This window comes from Pygocentrus nattereri, chromosome 24 (genome assembly GCF_015220715.1).
Source record: "Pygocentrus nattereri isolate fPygNat1 chromosome 24, fPygNat1.pri, whole genome shotgun sequence".
NCBI lineage: Eukaryota > Metazoa > Chordata > Actinopteri > Characiformes > Serrasalmidae > Pygocentrus > Pygocentrus nattereri.
In genome coordinates, this window is record NC_051234.1 from 21,816,626 (window position 1) to 21,840,134 (window position 23,509).

The 23,509-nt window shown below is 37.9% G+C and overlaps 1 protein-coding gene across 2 annotated transcripts in view; it reads left to right on the plus strand.

Moving 5' to 3' along the window:
* prex2 (phosphatidylinositol-3,4,5-trisphosphate-dependent Rac exchange factor 2) overlaps nucleotides 1–23,509 on the plus strand; it is a 240,000-nt gene that overhangs the window by 129,455 nt on the left and 87,036 nt on the right. For both annotated transcript variants that reach the window (XM_037534146.1, XM_037534147.1), the window contains exons 23-25: nucleotides 5,675–5,836; nucleotides 12,982–13,204; nucleotides 13,531–13,738. In XM_037534146.1, coding sequence (XP_037390043.1) covers nucleotides 5,675–5,836; nucleotides 12,982–13,204; nucleotides 13,531–13,738 — 593 coding nt within the window. The remainder of the gene's footprint in view (nucleotides 1–5,674; nucleotides 5,837–12,981; nucleotides 13,205–13,530; nucleotides 13,739–23,509) is intronic.

Below are 23,509 nucleotides of genomic sequence, written 5' to 3' on the forward strand. Positions count from 1 at the left end.
CTTCTGCTGTCCTGTTTTAACAATAAATGGTCTTAAATGGCAGAGTTGTATTATGTATAACTGCTAATTCACCCTTTAACCCTGATGGTTGGCCCACAGACTTCCAGTCACCTCCAGACACCCTCGTCTAGCTAGTAACTAACGAAAAGTCAAAGAGAAAGATTTAAGACGAACATTGATCATTTGGAGATGAATGGATTTATTTGCATTTATATGCACTCCTTTCCTGATACGTTTAATCTGCAACAAGAAACTGTCGAACACTTAAAAGTGGCAAAGCTGAAGTCAGCTTCTCGTTCTCCAGCTTCTTGTTCAAATTAGATTGGGAAATTAGAACAAGAAGCTGGCGAATGAGTAGAGGACTTCAGCCTCGTACAAAGCCGAATGTTGAGAGATATTTTCAAGAAACTGTTCTACTATAGCTTAGATAAAGCTTAAAGCAGAGCAAAGTTAGTTAGCGGTTTTGTTTATATTACATTTTTAAGCCTGTACTAGTACATTAGCACATGTGGAGACATATTTACAACAAAGAAGATAAAATGCACAAGAAATGTTGTGGCTCCTAAGGTGGTTTGACTTGTATTGAAAGGTCAAAATGACTCTTCTTAACATTTTGGTTGCCAACCCCTGCTCTAGTGCTTGCTTTAGGCTTAGCTTGGTCTCCATTGCTCAAATGTCGTCCTTGCTAGAAAATGGCCTTTATTTGTATATTGGAATATGCTTGACATGTCTTTATAACTAACTTCATAAAATTTTCCAGTGAAGCTTTCAGCTAATTGTATATTATTTTATAGCTTGAATACAAATGTTCGTCACCTTGTTGCCTTTATTTTCCCATTTTATTACAGGGTATTACTCACATAATGTTTGGAAGCAGCTAGTAAATTGACATTTAATGTATAGATGAGCCCATAGTATCGGTGCCTTGTTACCCACTCTTTACTGAAATTTTCCTGAAAACTGAAAGTGCTGCCATTTTTAATGCTGTTAATGCATTTTCCTCTCAAAACAATTCACAGTAGTGTAGGCTGAAGCCCAGCTGCAGTGTGCTATATATTGCTATGATTGAATCCATGATTGTAGCCCTCTTGCTCAAACAGGCTTTTATATGGCTTTTAAAACAGTGTATTCGGCTGACTATGCTGGACAGTGCCCATGGAAGACCTATGAATAAATTAATGAGCATCAAACTGCAAAGCAAAGTGGAGCTCCTGCTCCCTTGGAGAGCTTCCACTGTAACAAGAATCCAGTTGGTTCTTAGGAGCAAATTTAAGCAAATAAGATCATGGCAACTAAGGCTCAAAAACATTACAGAGAAAGCTGCTGCTCCCAAGTGGAAATCAGCTTTATGAGCCAAACAGTAATGAATCAGTAAATAAACTGCAAATCACGCAGCTGGGAAGGAAGAGGAAGATGCAAATATTAGCATTAGCAAATGCACTTTTGCAGTCTTTTAGCTTTTGTGGTTGAGTTGAGTCACAGTACCATAAACACTAAAAGAATGGCTTTTCTCTGCACATAATTTAAATGCATCCAGGTGAGACCAGCCTGTATAGAGTGTGCGTGTTTAAACTCGTGCTGTGCTAATGGAAGGTTTATATGCAAGCTGCTGTAGATTAATACTCAGTAAACACATTGTAAACAGAGTGCAGCCTGCTGTGACAAAAGCTGTTTTAATCTAAAATCTCATGTAATGAGGCTGTATATACAGTGACTTTTATTAAAGTATGGAACAGTGGCTCATTTCACGTTGTTTTGACTCTGAAGCATTTACTGGAGTAATTTAAATGAAAGTCACTCGCTAAAGTTTGTAGCTCATATTTGTGTCTTTTCTGCCCTTGAACCATCTTTTGTGTAACGTAGGGGCTGAAAGAGTAAGAGAAAAGAGGCAGGTTACAAATGCAAAGTGGCTTTATTTAGGCCAGTCCTGTACTCACAGTCTGTACAGGCAGGGATCTAAACATAAGCAGGCAATATCAAAGCAGATCCATTTTAACCAGAAGAATGAAGGTCAGGAAGGCAATACAAGGATAACGACAGCTCAGGGCTTACAGCACAGAAACTTCGCAGGCACATAGGGAGAACAATGGGGTATATGTAGCATTCATAATTAGTCCTCAGAGCAAAGTGCAGGTGTGTGTAATAAAGGAGGGTGAGTCTCCCCAGAGGGAGTCACAACTCAGAACTTAGAATTGTAGATGTTAAAGTGATGTTGCTGCATAACTATATAATATAGTTATCAAATTACTTAGTTCAAAAGGATAAGATGATATTTAGTAGTATAAAATCATGCAGATGTTGTTGCAGACAATTTTATTCTAATATAATGCAAATATTCAAGTTTCAAATAAGGATAAATAAACTTTGAAACATTAAGCAGTTTTACATGAGCTGTTTATATGAGAATGTTGAGCTATAGATTATTTCATCGTGAAGCTGTATAACATTATAAATATGTAACATTATATATTTCATATTATCATAATTTGTATTGTAGTATATTACAGTTGTATGCAAAGCCTCTACAGAGAACACACTTAAATATAATAATAATAATAATAATAAATTACATTTATATAGCGCCTTTCACAAACCCAAGGTCGCTTCACATAGCATGGGCAGGAAACAAACGAAAAAAAAACTATGACATTTCCTGCTTAATGTAATGCATAATTTGTATTATTTATTAATCTATTGGAATAAATATATTGTAAATAGAAATAGAAATAAAAATATAAAATTAAAAATAAAATATTTTAAAAATAATAAAAGATTAAACATTTTATTTTGTAATATGTTAAAATCAGCAAATATACAACCCAATTTTGCATACGACTGTATGTAATTATATTGCCTGAGATAAATAAATAAATTAAGAGAAATATCTTCATAAAGCCTTCTAGTGTGTAATTTTTCATTTCAATCTACGTAATATACAGCATGCAATAATTGATTGAAATAGTGATTAGTGTAAGCTGCATATTAATATACATTGTTGAATTATTTAATCATTATTTTAATGTACAATGTATGTACTTTTATAGTGTATATAGTTATGTATGTCATTTTTATTTATAATAACATCTAAAAAAATTATATATATATATATATATATATAATATATAATAATATACATATTTATACATAAAATATATAAATATGTAAAGCTGAATTTCTATCATGTTTATATTCGCTGTGACAGGTTTGGGTCTATGCTTCTCATTTTTATCTTAGTTTTGGTATGAAATAACAAAAAACATGGTGAAAATGTAAAAGGATGTTGTTTCTTCCTGAAATACAAGACACACAACAACTTTTCAAACTGGTAATAACTGTGACTTCTAAGGATTAAAGTGAAAGGATGATGATTGCAGTATCACATATATGCCATTGTGAGATATTTCGTTTTCTGCCACTGTTTAAGTTCTTTTCCAAACTGCTAAAGAAGTCAAAACTTTGGGAGAAGTTTTTTGGATATTAAGCAAGTCTTTTGTGCTGCTTCTTAAACTGCCAGCACTTTCCACCTTATTGCTGACATCTGCCCAGGACACACTCGCTTTTCCTCAGAGAAACTTCGCTCTGGATGAAGTTTAATATCTCCCGCGCTGTCGGCTGGATTATTAGCTGAAGCTGCGGAGCCAGATCACTCTTAAATTTCCCTCTCTCCTCCCTTTGAGCCTGTGAGGAAAACCCTCAGGCTCTAAAGGCCCATATATCCTACTATGGCCTATATCTCCCACACATCTGGAGGAGTCCATTCACTTTACAGCTCTGCTACCGTACTGCCTGAGTTATAATGATGACTGTCGTAAACCCGTAAAAGGGCAATTTGACTGATTTTTCCAAATGACTTTATTATTAAATGCTGAGGATGTAAAGAAAGTCATTCAGAGTGGTTTGATATGAAATGCACACACAAATGCAGAGACTCAAATTCACTGTATTGATGAAGAGAGCCAGACGTCCTAAACATTTAATGATTGTAAAAGCTCCCTTACAGGATCCTATGAGATGAAATGGTTATGGATACATTAACTATGGGGTGAAATCTTGTTTTTTGATAGTTTTCAGATAAGATTTAGCCTTTTTTAAGAAGGTTGAGAGGTCCATGCAAGGTGTTGTATGACAAAACGGACCCCAAAGCAAACTTTACTACTTCCAATTTTACTATTATCAACATTATATATAAACATTCAGACCTGTAACGTGTAACCTGTAACTTTAAAAATGGAAAGGTTCTTTAGGGAACCTAAAGTGGTTGTTCTATGGATTCATGCAAGGTGCCCTTTTTATTCTTTAGAAAGAAGGTGAAGAAAGAGGTAAAGAAAAAAAAGCCACTATGACTGTATTTAAATGGTTTTAATCTTTATTTATTCCACCATGAAAATAATCACAGCATCTTAGAGTAAATTACTTATTGTTGTTACCTAGCAACGAATGGTCAGTGGAACGACACAGGTATGGTGAAAACGTGCTGTTCTCAGATATAACAACACAGGTATATTGTTAATGTTGTGTAACCCTGAATAATCACACAGCATTCATACTCATATTAATACATGACTTAAGAGCTAAACAGTTCTACACACAGTACTGTGCAAAAGTCAGAGACCACTCATCATTTCTCATCATTTCAGTCACAATGGCTGTTAAGTACAAGTTATTCATTTTAAGCGTCAGAAAAGGCAGAATACATATTTGACTGAAAATAACACAGTAGACTCAACAACTAAATATAATCAGATTTTTGCCTTTATTACATCATTGATTCTTTACTGGAGACTTGCTTCCTTTAACGTTCAGTCTTAGAAGTTGGTTGCATTTTCTGCAAGCCCATTCAGTGATGTTGAGATCTGGACTCTGGCGCCATCTGTTCATTGTTCTGAGAACACCAGCAACTTTTTTTTGTCTATTTCCTTTTCTCATTGAGGGCTGCTTATCAGCCACACACCCTTTCAGACTCATAGTGTTGAGTTGTCTTTTCACAGTGGAGCTCTCAAAGGTGAAAGCTTTAAGTGCTGATTATCACATGAGGACAGTTTTGGTGGTCTACCAGGTCTTGCGGGTGGTTGTTAGGAGTCCCATTTTCTCCAGCTTGTAACCATTTTTTTGAAATACAGCTTTGAAATACAGTTTTCTTCTTTTATTCTATGTGTAATTTCTTTTTTTCATTGAGTTGTTTTTAATTACTCTTTTTTACATTAGTCTGTATTTATTGTGTGATTTTATTGTTTAGATTTTATTTATATTATTCCATATTATTATTGCGCTTTGTACAGCACTTTGGCCAACTGACGTTGTTTTTAAATGTGCTTTATGAATAAATTTGACATTGACATTGACACTGAAAACTCCTGCTTTTTCCCCTTATTTTATTTAGACTTTCTTCTTCCTTATGCAAGTGGAATATCTTACACCTAATTCCCTCAGAAATCCCCTAAAAGTGAAAAACGCGTATGTAATGTCTGTTTTGAAATGAAGGCTGGTCTCTGACTTTTGCACAGACCATTATGTGACTGATATTAATTTATAACATGAGACTGACCAGAAGAAGATAAGAGTGCTTACTAAGAGTAAGTTGAAATATATAAAAATATTGCAATGCACTGTAACAGTCACAGATAGCAGGTCTGGTGTGATTCACTGTGTGCTTCATTTTGCCCTCTGTTTTCAGATTCTGGAGGCTCTGGCAAAGAATGATGAGGCTTTGGTGCAGACGTGTAGCCGGATAAACTCCAGCACGGAGCTCGTCCCAGAGGACCTGCAGAACAGGATCAGCTCCATGTGCAGTGAGAGATTGGAGCACATCAACCGTCGCATCACCAACTACAGGAAGGTATGCACTTGTAGCTGAAACGCTTCCTTTAGCATTAGCATGGAGTGATTAGAAGGTTTGCTTGAACTTGTATATGTATGATTTACCACCTGCTATGGATTAATACTTGGTAAAGTCTGAAACTCATTACAACACAAATGCCTTACTGAGGGTGTTCCTGGCTTTTGTAGCAAGTGGTGCACTTTTCTAAGGGCCCATATGAAAAAAATAACTTTTTTGTAAGTGATCATTCCACCAGCAGCAAATGTTTTCAATTAATATATATTTTTTCTTTGTAGCTGTGGTATCAGATGAACTATGTGTCCCTCTTTGTGTGAAATATTGTTGAGCAGCTAGTGAGCAATGAGGGGTGAACAGTGAGGCTTGACCACCCTTTCCACAAAGATGGCCACACCATGATAAAATACAGAGCAACTTGCAGCAAACTGCAGCTTTCTCCATGTCAAACGGTCATACAACTGCAAAAAAATCATTAAACACAATATAAACACTTTAAAAAAGGGTTAAACTATGCCACTTTAATTTTGTTATGCTTGTGATGTCACAAACATGAAGAAAATTATATATGATCTCCTACTCAGCCTAAAACAGTTTTGCCCCACCTGTTACCAGACTCTGGAGATATGGAGTGTTGTTCCAGTAGAAGGTCTGTAGAGTTATTGAGGTGGAAGATGTGCTGTTGTCTGTTCTGAAGAATATGTATAACTGCAGCATTCCAGAGGATGCACAAATCCAGAAAGAGTGGCCAAGGTTTTTGTCCTGTCCCTCTGACAGTCCCTTCCATATTTCAGCCCAGACTGCATTTCAAATGCTGCACAATACAGGGCAGCCAGTCAGAACAGAGCTCATCTACATATATAAAGAGCTTTTAATGCTCATGTAAACATAATCTACACATGAAATAGAGGAGTTATAAGTGGAAGAAGCTGGTTACAATAGCAATATTTTGTTTGTTTACTTTTTGTTATGTTCAGTCTATTACTGGCTTGAGAATCCGCATTGCCTCAGTAATGTCCAGTGCACACCCTGCTACAACCATCTGTGTTTGTCCTTTTTGAACCCCAGCAGAGCCTCAGTGCGAAACGCACTTACTTATTCCTCCCAGCTGTTCATGTTTGGAAACAGAAAAGGGAAATATTGCAAGCATTTGCGACTGTTTTCTCTTTCCTTTTCTCTGTGTAATCTGCCTCGACATCCTCCTCCTCTGCATTGGATTAATTAGCTATTGCTTCACTAGTTATAAATAGCGCTGAACATCCAGTGCCCTTACATAACTTCCCCTTCTCCAGCGTTCTGGGCCTAGGATGAGGGGAGGTTTTCCGTGTGTCAAGGCCAGCCGCTGAAGGTCAGAGTTGGGACAGTGCTAATGTCTGGAACAGCTGTAGCTCATCTATGGGCTGGCTTTAACACCAGTTAACCACAGCCTTTGAGAGCGGGTTAAATAATGACAAGAGTTGGCAGGGATGGGATTCATGTCCATAGTGGGAGCGGAAAACGCATCAACTGCTTTAGGGGATGGTGTACACTGTTAAAAGTCAAAAGTTTGGGCACACCTTTTCACCGTTTTGAGTGATCATTGAATGTTCTTCCATTTAAAGTTCGACATGTTTTTTCAGTTATCCTCCTTTTAAACCTGCTGTATTGTAGCCATCCCCTTCACAGTGAAGTTATAGGGTGTGCTTCAGCTTTCTTTCTGCATGAGACAATATACAGGACAGCCAATCAGAACAGAGCACATATATATATATATATATATATATATATATATATATATATATATATATATATATATATATATATATATATATATATATATATCAGTCGTAAAGCCACAATATGAAAAACAGCATGTTCAGTTCTATATGATAAAGAGTGGTTTCAAAATGTTTGTGTAAAAATGAATGGACTGTTTTTGCTACATTGACCCACACAACAGTGCATTGTGACCTCAAGAAAGAAATAAAATACAGGGAAAATGTAGGATATGGTAAGAAATATATTTCTAAAGATGTTGTTAGTATAAAGCAGCTGTAATCCCTTGGGTGTATTTATCTTTAACGCAGCAGATTTTGCCTAAATAATGATTTGACAGTTTTCCTTTCCAACATTATTGTTACACATTGTGACATGCTCTCATTTACTGCGCATGTTTGGAGCACATGAGACGCTGCTGCCACTCATCTGCAATAAAATGCGCAATTACGGTGAAATAAGATCTCAGCTCCTAAGGGTGCAACATAGAGCGAAAGCCCTGTTTCTCAATGAGAATGGACGAAAATCCTTTTCAATAAAAGTTGTGGCAGCGTTTGTTGTTCACTAGTTCACTGCGTCCTATCTGAGTTGGGTGGAAGCTTTGACATCGCTTGCTCAATGGTACTCTGGTTGGCAGCCAGTACAACCGGATGGAAAACGAAATATGGTTTCCCCTTCAGCTCCATAGAAGCCAAAGTGCTTCCACATGGGAGGCAAATCTGCCAAAAAGGAAATGAAATGAAAACAATAAAATGTAAATGCAAACCTCTTTTTGCCATTTCTTTTTCCAAACATATGCACAAATATCCTGCCAAAATTGAAAATGTTACACTAGCATTTATATCGAGATATAAACTATAGTTTTCTAAGTCATATGAACCAGTCTGTGCTCGACCAGGCTTGTGTTTGGTCTGATACCTTTTCCCTGAGGCTGTTTGGTCTGATACCTTTTCTCTGAGGCCGTTTGTTCTGATGGCATTTGGTCTGATGTTCAGTTTCACCAGACCTGAGTCATGACGGTGGTTTTTCTGGAGACTCGAAGTCTTTTATCTTGAGGAATGATGGCGAGTCTGACACGGATGGCTGAAGATGTCCGAAAATGTACCCCGTAGCCCTGCCTAGTGCTAATTAACATATATTTTGCATGTTAGTCAGTTAGAAAAAGAAATAGAAAACAGGAAAATGAAAAGTGAATCTCCAGCAGGAGGCGCTGGTGTTCGTTTTCATTTGCCTTTTCATTCTGACAGTTAAAGCGCATCCACAACGAAAATGTAATCACGAGCTGTCACTTTGCTGTTGATTTATCCGTTTTGCATTTTCATTTTAATTTTGTCAGATTTGCAGATTTCTATGAAAAGGAAATAAGAAAGTAAACTGCATTTTGATTTTAGTTTTGACACATATTCTGCGTTTCATGAAGAAAAGCCAAAGTCAGTTAGCTTTTTCATTTTAGATTTGGCCGTGAAAAACCAGAATAATGACTAAAATGAAATGAGAAATAGGCGTTTTCAATTTATTTTTATTTTTGTCACAAACGGCTCGTGCTCATGTGGAAAATTAAATTGCAAATGAAGGTACTTCATTTCATTTTCAATTTTGGCAGGATATTTGCGCAGATGTTTGGAAAAAGAAATGGCAAAAGACGTTTATGTAACGGGGAGCAAGGTTGCGGATGCACGTGCAGAGATAAGCAACATTTATTGTGGACAAATCCAAAATCAGGGTCATAACATTCCAAAGTCAGATGGTCAACACGGAGAGATCTAAAGTCAGACATGACAGACAAACCAGAATCAAACAAGCACAACCAAACATCCAAACATTACAAAAAACAAAGACCAGCAAAGAGAAAGGGCAAACACAGGGCTTAAAAACAACAGGGATGATGAGGGACAGGTGGAAACAATCAGGGGCAGAGTCACAAAACAAGGGGCCGGACTAGGAAACCAAAACAAAGAACATGCAGGCTAAACCAAAACACTACACAAACACATGGAGGGGACTGTGAGGGGCCAATAGTGACAGTTTGCATTTACATTTTATTGTTTTCATTTTCATTTCCTTTTTGGCAGGATTTGCCTCCCATACTTCCATGCGCTAGCTCAAGGGTTGGCAAACTGCGGCTGTTTTACTGACCAGAGTTTTAACAGTAAATGGTCTTAAACGCTGGAGTTAATGTGGCATATAACCACTCGTTCACCTAGCAAGTAGCTAACGAAAAGGCAAAGAGAAAGATTTGAGATGAATATCCATAATTTGGAGACGAATATATGTTTATAATCACTCCAGTTTTCCTGATGCGTTTAATCTGCAACGAGGAACTGTTAAACACTAAAAACGTGAACCCAGAGTTGCTTCTCATTCACCAGCTTGTTTGAATTTACACATTCCACCTTAAACGGTGCAGCAGTTACATTCTGGCACCTCAGGCACCATTTAATGAGAAGCGACTTCAGCCTTGTAAAATGTAGAACATTGAGAGGCATTTTACAGTAAACTAGCTAAAGAATAAAGCAGAGCAAATTAAGTCCGCGTTTTTGTTAGTATTATATTTTTAGCCTGTACTAGCACATTAGCACATGCCGAGACACGTACAACCAAGATGGTAAAATGGACTTAAAACGCTGTGGCTCCCAAGGTGGTTTGTTTTTTTGTTGAAAAGACAAAATGACTTAATGATTAACATTTGGGTTGCGACCCCTGCACTAGCTTTTAATGTAGTGTGCTGCCACGGACTGTCTGGGCACCACCCTTTGCACAGTTCTGCCTTTTGCATTCTGTCAACGTTATGTTATCAATGAAAAAAAAAAGGTAGAAAATCGATTTTTGACATTTGTGAATTGATTCAGAATCATCCATCATCCGCATCGCGATGCATCTAAGAATTGATTTTCTCCCCACCCCTATATAAATATATATTACATCTTTCAAACTTTTTGAAAAGGTGAGTGTCCCCAAACCTTTGACCAGTGGAGACACTGTACATGTTGTATCGCTCTACATCCACGCTGTTGCCTGAGGACTGCCTGAGAAGTTTAAAGCACGGGTTGCCTTTCCAGCCGCAGAGTAAATCTGGTTCCGTTTGCGTGGATCTCAAAAATAAACACATCATCCAAAAGTCGTTTTCCAGAGTATTAGAGTGAGTTTTCTGAAGTAAACACAATAGCATGTAGAGGTAAAAGCATCACGTATGAACTCCCGGATCTGTTGTTCTGTAATTCTGCTGTATAGCACAGTTTCTCTCTAGACTGAAGCAATAGTTTGGAGGAAAACCAAACGTACAAATTTCTACCTTAACCCAAATGTAATAGATCAGCCGAGACATGTTTGGTGTCTGACATTTGCTTCTTTGGTTTTGCATTGAAACTATGAGGCAGATGTATCCAACGCATACTGGAAGCTCATGTCCACCACTGTGTATTGTAGCATTGTGTATACTGCATGCCTCAAACCATGTTGCGTTGTTAAATGATCTCAAATAGACTTGAATAAGTGGTTTCTGACACTGCATGACTCACTGTTACATACATAGGGTTGGGCGATGGACGATGACATTGGAGGAGGGCTTAAAAGTTAGTCTTACAAAGGTACTATAAATAGTCAACAGTCACTAAAAAGCATATTCATCTGTTCAGATCTTCAAGTAACTAAAAAGTATAATAAACAGTTTTCTGCAATATAGCAGAGACACTGCAGTTATAGCAGGCAGAGCACATGAGAGGTTAGGAGTAGTTTAACTTTTTGCTGGAGTGTGGAGCAGCTTTTCAGAAAGCCAGAGCGTTAGGGTTCTCTATACTGTCAAAAAAGGGTTCTTTGGGTTTAACAATGGTGGAACCCTTTTTGGCACCATGGGGAACCCTTTTTAAAAAAGATTCTATATGGAAACATCTACCACACATTCTACCTCAATCTGAAGAACGCTTTCACCATGCAAAGAACCCTTTAATCATGCAAAGGGTTCTTCGAGTGTTAATGGTTCTATAAAAAACATTTTCTTTCAAAAAAACACCCTTGAAGAACCAACTTTTTTAAGAGTGCAGGTAGTCTCATGTCTGTTTTGCTGTGCATGTGATAAAGAAGAGCATGTTAAAAGGACGTACATTTGTTTACCCTCAGCACATTTCTAGGTTGGGCTGTTGCTTCAAGCCTACACCTTCCAAAAAAACCTGCGTGGTGCAGAACATTTATCTAGTTTTTTGTTTCAATTTGTTTAAATAGAATTCATGAAGTAACGTATGTAGGGTCTTGTTCATACATTCAAGACCTAAACTACATATCTGAAGAATGGACCATATAGAGCGAGGTATCTCTATATCTCTGACGTGTAAGTGTGGAACAGGGATTAGAAAATGGAGCAATGGAGGCAACTCAAGCAACCGTTCTAGCGTATTGCATCAAGTTAGGGTGGGGAATAAATTGTGATGGTGAAATGATGGGCTGCTTGGCTGGCTGATGAATATATTTTTCTTATAAGGTGTACATGTTCCTTGTGTTTGTCAGGGCTCACGAGTGCTGATGTTTGTCTAAAGGCCATGATTGGAGGTGCAGGGGTGGTGTACAGTGGGGTTATAGTGCTATAGAGCGTGAATGAGCATGCAGTCTAGCAGCTGGAGTGCTGTTGATGGATGAAGTGTGGGTGTAATCAGCAGGAATCTCTGTCAGAGTCAGCAGCACTGCATGCAGGTGCTGCTTTCACACCTGCCCCCAGCTATCTACCAGTAAATAACACAGGACTAGTGATAATGCTAAATGCTAAAGCAGACAGCATCTTGCTGATGGGGTTTTTCTAATGTACAGAAAGGAAATGCAGGGAAATTTCATCCCTGGTCCTGAATTACCTGTGTAATTTGGTGTTTTTCTTGCTCTAACACAACTGGTCTAACTAATCAATTCATTTACAAGCCTCTAAAGTTAACCTTGTTTTACGTCTCAGCAGCAACCATTCAGACTCTTTGTAGTTTTGAACTAGGGCTAAAGAGTAATGGAATACATCCAACAGTGTTATGTAATCAGAATGCAAAAAAGGTACAATTACAGAATAAAATAGTAGTCAGATGATGGGAACTGCTAATATTCACACTCACAATTTATTCATTTCTTACTTTATTTATTTAACTGTTGTATAAAAACAGTAGAACATTTGAGGTTGTGTGTTATCATGTATAACATCATGGCTGTGATGATCTACGGTGACCTAATTGTGATAACACACTCTCTCTTGTGTTCTATTGCTTATATATACACACACATATATATGTATATATACCTATATATACCTTTTTAAACACATGTGATAGGTAGATTTCTGTGGGCTGCCGAAGCCACTGAGAGCATACTGCAGGACCATAGTTTTGAACCCCTGATTTACGCCAAACTCCATTTTCTGTCCTCAGTTTTCACGGGTGCTAAAGAACAGAGCCTGGCCCACGTTTAAGCAGGCCAAGACCAAGGTGTCTCCACTCCACAGTAGCGATTTCTGCCCCACCAACTGCCACATTAATGTGATGGAGGTGTCCTACCCCAAAACCACCACATCGCTGGGCAGCGCCTTCGGGGTCCAGCTGGACAACAGGAAGAACTCCACTTTGGAGAAAGGCACCTGCAGCGCAGAGCAGGGTGAGTTATGACTTATGAGTACCTCATGAGATTTTTAGGCTGTTTGTTCTCTTTTAGCAGATGCTTCTGGACGGTTCATAATCCAGTGAAATATACACCAAGAGCACATTTAAATTCACAGAAGTCTTCACTTAGTGCTGTTGTTTTGCTATGATATTTAAATATAATTACATTGTTTACATAGTTGGACACTCCTGGTCAAGTGTCAAGTGAAAGTGAGTTAACACATCCTTTACAGTGAACACACTTCTGCGCGTTTTAGTACACAATTACTGTTTATTTACCGAATTTACCACATTTGAAAAAAAAAAAAACATTTATTTCAGGTAAGCTGAATCCCATGGTGTATGTCCAGCACTGTATCGGCAGTATGGCGGCTCCGTCGGGTCACAGTCTGGGCCGGACAGAGGGACACGGCCTGCGCTTCTTGCTGAGGGAGGAGGACCTGCTGACTGTGGACGCTTACAACAAACTCCTCACCAAACTGACCACCGTGGTGAAAGAGATGGAGTGCTACGCTGCTCAGATTCACGAGTGAGTCTCAGTAATTCAGATTTATTCCCATTGCAACTGTTCTCACGGGTGCAACATACACTGAGTGGCCAACTTATGTGTACCTATAGTCGCTGGCCCTTTTATCAGAAACACCAAATGTGTATATATTGTATATATATTTGCTTGATAAGTGGGACATGTTGCCAGCAATTCATGCAAATCTTAGTCGAGTCTAGAGTTCTGAGGTTCCCGTCCAGTCTCGAGCCTTTGGTAAAGAATTTTAGTTTAGCCTTGTTATTAGCTGCAGCCATTGTGCTGTATTAAAGTATACCACTAATAACCTGTCAAGTTCAGCACAATTTCAGATAACAAGCCTTTCATTACGGAAGAACCTTCAGTCTGAAAGACAGAACTGATGCATTACATGCAGTAAAGGCTAAACAACTTGATACAGTTGGTTGGTCTGTAGTTTATATAACAAGGATGCTAGCTAGCTATCCTTTTATTTCATTTAACCCACCTCATTCTGTCCACCATACTGAAGGCTCATTATCTGAAGCTGTATCTAACCTGATGCTGCTGTGAGCTTCAGGAGAACAGCATTGCAGTAGTGACTGTTAATGACTGTGAGCAAAACTGACAGGCAAGGTCACACACTAAGGTTAGAAATGAATGATGTTATTCGTTTTACAATTACATACCCACATGAATGTTGGCGATCCCAATTTAACCCGTTTTGTTCTTTTTTTTTTGAAGTCATAAGTCTTGAGTTGAGCCACGTGTCATTCAGAGGCAGATCGAGTCGCAAGTCAGTCAGTGCTTGACTTGAGTGCGTCCAGTTTTGCCTTCTTTCGACTGTTTGAAAATAACAGCTGGGTCTGTTTACGCCGTGTCAGTTTTTTTCATGATGAATGAGCTAATAGAAATGGTCCAAAATTTCTTGTTCTTCCATTAACTCATTAACTCCATTCATAGTGAAGATGTTTTCCTTCTCCTCTAAAGCTACCATTTTAGAGATGCAATGTTTTAATAAATGTTGTTTTTGGTTTTATATATATATATATATATATATATATATATATATATGTATATATATATATATATATATGTATGTGTGTGTGTGTGTGTGTGTGTATAAATGAGCCAAACAGTCTGTAAAGATCATCAATCTTTTAGCGTATGCCTTTCTATTGTTTCTTTTAAAATTTTAACAAAAAGATTATTTTACCTTATTTGAAGTCCAATGATTGAAATAAAATCTTAACATAAGATTTTTTTTCTCAAATATATGTGTGCCACAATTTGCCACCCCTAGGAATTCTTATGAATGAAATCTAACTGAAGTATCTTCCCTTTCATGTTTTATCTTTTAAAGTTCACATGAGCAATTGGTAACACTTAAATGGACAGTTGTGATTTTTTGTTTCCCTGGGAAATAAATATGAAGTGACACACTGACCAAATTCTTCATCCATCATTATGAGAAAGACCAGAGAAAACAGCAAAGATATGCAACAAAATGTTGGCACAACAATCAGCGAATGGCTATGAAAAGAAACTCAGCAGATGAAAATGTCTATTTTCAAAATCAGAACTATAATTAAGAAGTTACCTGGAAATCTCCAAGGATCACAGCTGGGTAACTGCAGACATTTGCTTGGTCCTAACCTCACTCAAACTACAATCAGATACCTACATAACCACAAGTTGTTTGGGGGGCTTGCCAGAAGAAAGTCTCTGCTGTCAAGCACTATCAAAGTCAAGTTTGTACAGTTTGCCAGACATTACTGGAACTTTCAGTGAGACTGTATTCTGTGGTCAGATGAGATCAAATTAGAGCTTTTTGGCAACAAACACTACAGCTCAATTTGGCATAGACACAAAAATAGCCATGAAGAAAAGTATATCATCCCCACTGTGAAGCATGGTGGTGGATCTCTGATAGTGTGGGGCTGTTTTTCTTCTAAAGGCCCTGGGCAATGTATGCAGATACATGGTATCAAAGACTCCATCAAGTATCAGCAGATATTAAATCAAAACCTGACTGCCTCAACCAGGAAGTTTAAACTAGTTTGGATCTTTAAGCAGGACATAAATTCAAAATACATCTCAAAATCAACACAAAAGTGGATCACTGACCACAGAATCAAAGTTTACCATGGTCATCCCAGGCCCTTGTCATAAACCCCTTATTAAACCTATGGGATGAGTTGAAGAGGAGAGTTTGCAAACATGGAGCTCAGAATCTGAAGGATCTCCATGTGTTCTCCATTCTCTTTAAGCATTATAGAAGAGGACACTGAGCTGTTATGTGCAATGGGAGGCTGCACAAAGTAATTAATGAAGGGGTGCACAATTGTGGAGCATATAGATCTGACAAATATTTATTTAAGGACAAGATTTGATTTTTTCTTTCTATCAAATAAAGGTTTCATTTTGTTCATATTTTGATTGAAAGCTCCAAAGTATTAGGATGTTTTTTACATCCTGTTTTGCTCATGTTTGATAATATTTGTGGAGGGCATTGCAGTTAATGTTAAAAACAGGCACAACTGGGCTGAAACTTCTGAGGGTTAAACATGCATACCCTGCTAAATAGTGCCGCAACAGATGGGCTACTGTCTGTATGTGTAAACACATTTAATGGACCTCTATGATACACTCTATTTCCAAAGGTATTCACACACCCATCCAAATCATTGAATTTAGGTGTTCCAATCACTTCCATGGCCACAGGTGTATAAATCCAAGCACCTGGGCATGCAGACTGCCTCTACAAACATTTGTGAAAGAATGGGTCGCTCTCAGGAGCTCAGTGAATTCCAGCATGTTACCGTGATAGGACACCACCAGTGCAACAAGTCCAGCCATGAAATTTCATTAATACTAAATATTCCACAGTCAACTGTCACTGGTATTATGACCAAGTAGAAGCAGTTGGGAATGACAGCAGGTATGCTGAGGCGCATAGTGCACAGTGGTCGCCAACTTTCTGCAGTGTAAATCACTACAGACCTCCAAATTTCATGTGGCCTTCAGATGGACTCAAGAACAGCGTAGAGAGCTTCATGGAATGGGTTTCCATGGCCAAGCAGCTGCGTCGAACCCTTACATCACCAAGCGCAATGCAAAGCGTTGAATGCAGTGGTGTAAAGTGCCGCCACTGGACTCTAGAGCAGTGGAGATGTGTTCCCTTGAGTGACAAATTGCACTTCTTTGTCTGGCAATCCAATGGATGAGTCTGGGTTTGGCAGTTGCCAGGAGAGCAGTACTTCTCTGACTGTATTGTGCCAAGTGTAAAGTTTGGTGGAGGGGGGATTATGGTGTGGGGTAGTTTTTCAGGAGTTGGGCCTGGCCCCTTAGTTCCAGTGAAAGGAACACTTAATGCTTCAGCAAACCAAGAGATTTTGGACAATTGCTCCCAACTTTGTGGGAACAGTTTGGGGATGGCCCCTTCCTGTTCCAACATGACAGAGTCCTGACCCGAACCTGATAGAGCATCTTTTAGGATGAATTAGAGCGGAGACTGTGAGCCAGGCCTTCTCGTCCAACATCAATTCTGACCTCACAAATGCCCTTCTGGAAGAATTGACAAAAATGTCTTTAAACACACGCCTAAACCTTGTGGAAAGCCTTCCCAGAAGAGTTGAAGCTGTTATAGCTGCAAAGGGTGAGGCGACATCATATTAAGCCCACTGGATTAAGAATGGGATGTCACTCATTTTCATATGCATGTGGAGGCAGATAAGAGAACACTTTTGGAAATATAGTGTAGGTGTTTCTGATAAAATAACCAGTAAGTATAGTTACAAGGTAGGTGGATCTAAATGATGTGTGAATGTTGCTCTACAGCTAAATTCTTGAGTTCCTTGACATTTTTGCACCCATATTGCATGTTTGCACTTGGCGCTGTAAACAGGATGCAAAATCTCTCCCACAAGTGCAACTGGCAATCCTAGCACCTGAATAATTAAACCATTATTTTTAAAATTGCCACTTCCTAGTAAATGTCCTGCAGTTTGGTAGGCCTGAGTGCTTTTTACACTGTGTCTCATTGGAGTCCTTTGAGTCAGAGCTTCAGTATAACACTTGTTCATCAAAACCTCAATCATTTTCTGTAAGGCTGAGATTGCTGCATTGTGCTGTAATTGCACTGTTCTTCTTAGTTCTACATTAGAAAGCATTCAGTGTGGAGCTCATTACAGTACAGATGTCTTGCTGGTGTTGTTCATTGCTTTTATAGTCAATGGTGCACTTTGGGTAATAGCTGGAACATTTCAGCTGTTTTGTTGGACTGCTTATGATGCCCCTGTTTTGTTTGTTCATGTTTTCTCAGCATTGTATGAGGCTTTGTTCAGTCTAATGCCAGCTTGGGATTCAGACTGCAGGAAAGTTTGTCTTTGCTTTTTCTCTTTCTTCTGCTCAAGTTTAATCATTTTCAGCATTTTTCAAGTTCCATCAGAAAGGTGCTCATATATTCCAATTCTGACTGAAGACCAGAGTACACAGACAGGACAAACCATACCAGTTTAGAATGTTCTTGTCTCATTCACTGTAGTTCATTTTACTTGTAAGTTCTTTTTCTGAACATTATAAAGACAACTGCAAACATTATAATATTTGTGTTTGTTTGTCTTTGTCCCGTCAAAGTACTTTTCCCTTTACAGTGTATTGTGAATTTTAGACTTCTGTTGGTTTTCAAGTAAAGCAACAGACCAAATCAGGATCTTTGTAAACATAAGGGTTGGCCATACGTCTGGATAGATATCTCCCATCCAGTAAGCATTAGAAGCTGCTCATTTTAAGTAGCAGTAATACAAACATAACAGACAAACCAATCACAATAATGGTAAAATCTTGTGTTTGAGGCTGTTTTTTAAAAGGTTTCTAGTTTTCTAGCTATCAAAAGTTGGTAAAGCTGCTGTTAATGTTATTAATCTCAGTAAAGGATCCTTTTGTCAGTCAAAATTTTGTGAATTATTTCATCTTTCAGGTTACTAAGCAGAATCAGAATGTAAATGAGAATGATATTTCAATGGGGCCATCACTATTTTCAGATTATTGGGTTATTATTACATTTTAGAGTAGCTCAGGTGACATAAGCTAACATTAATAGCCTTTACGCTACCATACATAGAGCAGGTGTGTTTGTTCATATTTTAACACTTTTTTCACAAAGAAATAAGTATGCGTTGTTTGATTTGACACAGAAAGTAAGCTAACTAGCCAAATTAGACACTAGTGGGAATGAACTATAATTAGAACCTTAAGTTTGTTGGTTCAAATTTGGTTCAGGTCTTCCCTACTAGAAAAAGTAACAAAGCCCACCACAGAAAACCAAACTTTTGGATGCTGGTATGTTTATCCTCGCCAGAACCAGCATATGTGAACATTCTGTTTTCCAGAATTTTAGAGTAAATAACTCACAGTATCAGTACAAAATCCAGTTGTTCCCACCCGGAAGTAAATTCTTTGCTGTTTTGGCATAACGTGGGTGCTGGCTCATAAGCCACCAGAAGCCATGCATTACAGTGATTTTACCAGTTGAGGAATGTTATTAGGCACAGTGAGAAGCAAAACCATATAGTTTTTTTAACAATGGGTTGTGGTTGCCTAGCAACACAATGGTCAAAAGTTATACTTTTTTTTAAAAATAAACTTGTACTGGTTAATAAAGCTTTCAGGTTCAAAGCAAATTCAACCAAATAAACAGTTGTAGCATATAACTCAATACAAAGTTTTTTGTTTTGGTAGGACAGATTGGGTATGTTTTTTTGACTGTGTAATCAAGCTAACAGTAGCACAGTCTGTGGCATTGTCACTAATTTTCATTAGCTACTACAACACAGCAAACTGGAAACTCAATGTTATGTAGCAAATCTAAATTTCAATAGAAGTTTGTTATGTTGAATGGAATATTTGCCAAAACCTGTCCAGCTTTGCTCCAGTTTTTCTAAAAAGGGAACTTTTGTGCATGGAACATGGATAGTTTAAATGATGTATGTATGTTGATGTTTTCATCTTTTACAGTGACTTCAAATGTACCTCAGCTAATTCAGTTTTAGAACTGAATCTATTTCATAATGTAAAAGTCCATTTTTTTCCCACAATTTCTGCCAATAAATGATACTATAAAAGGGAAAGTTCTACATTTTTCAAAAAATATCATTCAGAGTGGTTTGATGTGAAATACTCTTACCGAGTCAACTCTGAATGGCTTTGTTTGTATTTCGACCGCTGAGTTATGCAGAAGTTCTCAACAAAAAAAAAAGTGGAATTCACATTTACAGTATCATTTTGACTAAATGAACTGCACAGTTCATGAGTCTGGTGTCTGGCATGTTGGGAGTGCATTTGCCATTGACAGCTTCATTGTTTGAGAATGCATTAACACTTGCCAGGAAATTGGACACTCTAAGGTCAGGCCTTGTGTTTCCACACGGAAGGGCAGAAGAAAACAGGTGAAGATTTGAATAGGGTTCAACTGTAAATGTCACTCAGAGCAAACTAAATTATAGCCCACAGCTATTTTCTATCAAGACAGACCTTAGTGAAACCTCAGCCCCCTCTCTCTCTTTCCTTCCTTCTCTACTTCTGTCCTTTTCTTGTTAAGAAACATTCCATAGTGCTGCAGAAGTCTTAAAATGTCATTGTGAAAGTTCACCATGTCTGTACATTTGCAAAAATGACAATTACAGCATGTCTTTGTCCGTTGCATAGGTGACACTGCTGTCTGCTGCTTGTCAGTGCCAATTAGCTGCTTCTGCTCTCAGATTGTACTGGTTAGAATGGCTAACAACCTCCCTCACAGCTCCAGATAGGAGAATGGCTGGTAATGACCTTCTGACTTCAGAGCAGTGGCCTAATAATGGAGACACTGATGGGGTTGCTTGCTCTGGAGCACTTTATTTGTGTATATTCATGCGCTGAATTAACCCCTTAACCCTAAAGTCTGAACATAGGTCCACACTTTAGTTCCTCAATCTCCTACCTGCAAATTGTGCACGTTGGTTTCTTAGCAGTGGATGAATAATTTCTCACTTTTCTAACAGAACGTGGCATCTCCAGAAAGAAAACTCTACAAGAAGGAACAGGTCCAGGCTTTCGTTCCTCATTTCTGTAATTTAAGAATAATTTATGAATTATTTTATATGCAATTAATGAATGATAAGACCCTAAAAGTGTTAAATATTGTTGATTTCATTTTTATTCATTTGTTTTTAACTGACATTTATTTTAACCAGGCAGGCCATCGAGGACAGATTCTTATTTACAATGGTGGCCTGGCAAGTAGCAATCATAAAGGGTTAAAGCAAGTTATGGAAGCCAATGCTCGTGCAATTTATCCTGACAGCTTTGCACACACCTTTAAAAGGTCAACAACTAGCATTTAATGTGTTACTTCTCATCTTTGTAATATTCCATGGTGCAGACTTACGTCCTTCATCTGCATGGGTTTGACAGAATTCTGGATTTTGTTTCCTTTATTGTGTCTTTGTCCAACAATGTTCTCCTACTACAATACCCAGCTTGCATTACACAAGTACATCATGCAACTATTGGGAATCACCCCACCGCAGTCACCAGTGCAGAGGCAAGGAAATACAAAGCTGACATTCAGCTTCCTGACAGTAACATTAGCTGTTTGCCTTCCTTTCCTTCTTTTAAAAGTTCACCCCACCTTCAAAATGCATAATCAAAAGACTCTTTTCTCTATTCTAACTGGAAAACATCATGTTAGAGACCACTATGGCACCACTGTAGGATTTGACAAGGCATATTTTTATATTTATCAATTTATATCTATTTAAATTTTGGTGTTAGTTGGAAAACTTACTAAGTTAGTCTAGATATAGTCAGCTCAGGGATCGGCAACATGCGGCCTTATAGCAAGATTTGATTTTAGGTAACCATAAAATAATCCTGCGTTGCAGTAAAATAAAGCTCTGATCGTTCTAACACAGTTTAAACAATAAATGGTCTGAAATGCTGAAGTTAATTAGTGCCTTAATGGTGCAGCAGTTACATTCTGATGCCTGAGGCTCCATTTAAGGTGGAATGGGAAAATTCTAACATGAAACTGGTGAATGAGAAGCGACTTAAGCCTCATTAAAAGTCCAATGCTGACATTTTACAAGAAACTATTCTACTTTTGTGGAACGATTTATGCTGGAAAAGTAGGATATAACAAACAATTTTAGTTTTAAAAGTTAAAGACAAACAATTTTACACCATAAAAGGGTTTATATACATATAATCCATATGTATATTATATACATATATTATATTCTATGTTATATACATATAATTCACACACAGACATTTATATATAAAAACATTGTGTTTAATTTAGTCTATTAAGGACTGTGTCAATTAATGATGAGGATGGCCTGTTGTAAAAATATCTAGCACATCGCTGCTTTGGGAGGACAAATGGAAGTCTTGTTTGTTTCAGAGAGGTGTGCCTGACCCTTTTTGCTCAGGAGAGCGTGTCCCAGGTTCAGAAAGCTGAGTGCTGGTTTTATAAGCGCTCTCTGAGAATTCCTGCAGGCCTATGTTTTAAAAGCAGAGACATTTGAACTTTTGTCTCTTTTGCGGGACAGAGAGCACACAGCTGACGTGAACAGCTCCCCTCATGTCCCCGAACACATGCCAAGATTTTCTCCTGCTCACTCAAAAATGCATCCTGTCAAGCAACTAGCTGCAGTTTGTTTCCCCAGCTCAAATCTGTTCAGTACATTTGTTTTCAGTATACATTTTATTCTAGTTGGGTTTTTGTTTTAAAACATTTTTCTCTTAGGTTGTTCGGCTCCTCTGCTCATCAATGAATTATTTTGCCAGTCTCATACAGATATTATGGTCACACTTTTTATAACTGACATTCAGCTTTGTTTATGTGTTTTTCGACTTAAAGTGAGGCTAACTGCTAAAATGGACCTTGATTTGACCCAATTTGTTAATTCTTAAGTTCAGAACTCCACAACAATGCAGTGTGTATTTCCTCCTGTACACTATGATTATGCTTTTTTGTTTTTTTGTTTTTTTTTGGCACCATATTTGCCATTTAGCTGGACATTATTTTATTGTTTGGAAATGTGGTGCCTGTAGCCTAATGCTGACATAAATATCTGCGCTATTCTGTTTCAATCTGGGCTGTTTGAGGTAAATATTACTAATTCTTTATCTCATACAGATCAGTCAGTCAAATCACATAGAAATCCCATCACCAGACCCCCTCTGGTAAAACTACTCTAACATCTAAACCTAACCTCAACCTTAAAAGCCTAAACTTTAAACTGTCCTTTACACTACTGCTGGTGCTAGTCCTAACATGGTTCAGTTTCATTAAGTAGTTTCAGCGTTTGAATATAAGCTACAGGTGACCAGCAAAATAAGCTGTTACTGATATCTTTGCACTATTAAAATGAATTATTTTTGTTGTAGACCAAAACACCAATAAGAAGTCTGTAGTCTGTAGCAGCATATAGGTCAGTATAAATCCCTCTGGATGTGTGAGATTGGGGTCAGCAGTGTGTGGACGGCCGTGCGCTGGGCTTTTCTGGAGGAGAAGCTCAAATCCCCTCATTTTTATTCCATTCTTCCTGCTTTTCATGCCCTCCAGCCCCAGACTGGGCACACTTTCTTCATACAGAGCTTGTATCATGGAAGGCTGATTTTTTTCTTACTTTTTTGAAATAACAGTTTGTACTAAGTAAAGTTTCAAAGCATATCATTCATTCTCCAGTCCATATAGTCCATATGCAAAAGCAGCCTGTTTTGAAATTATTATGATTGTGATGTCACAAACAT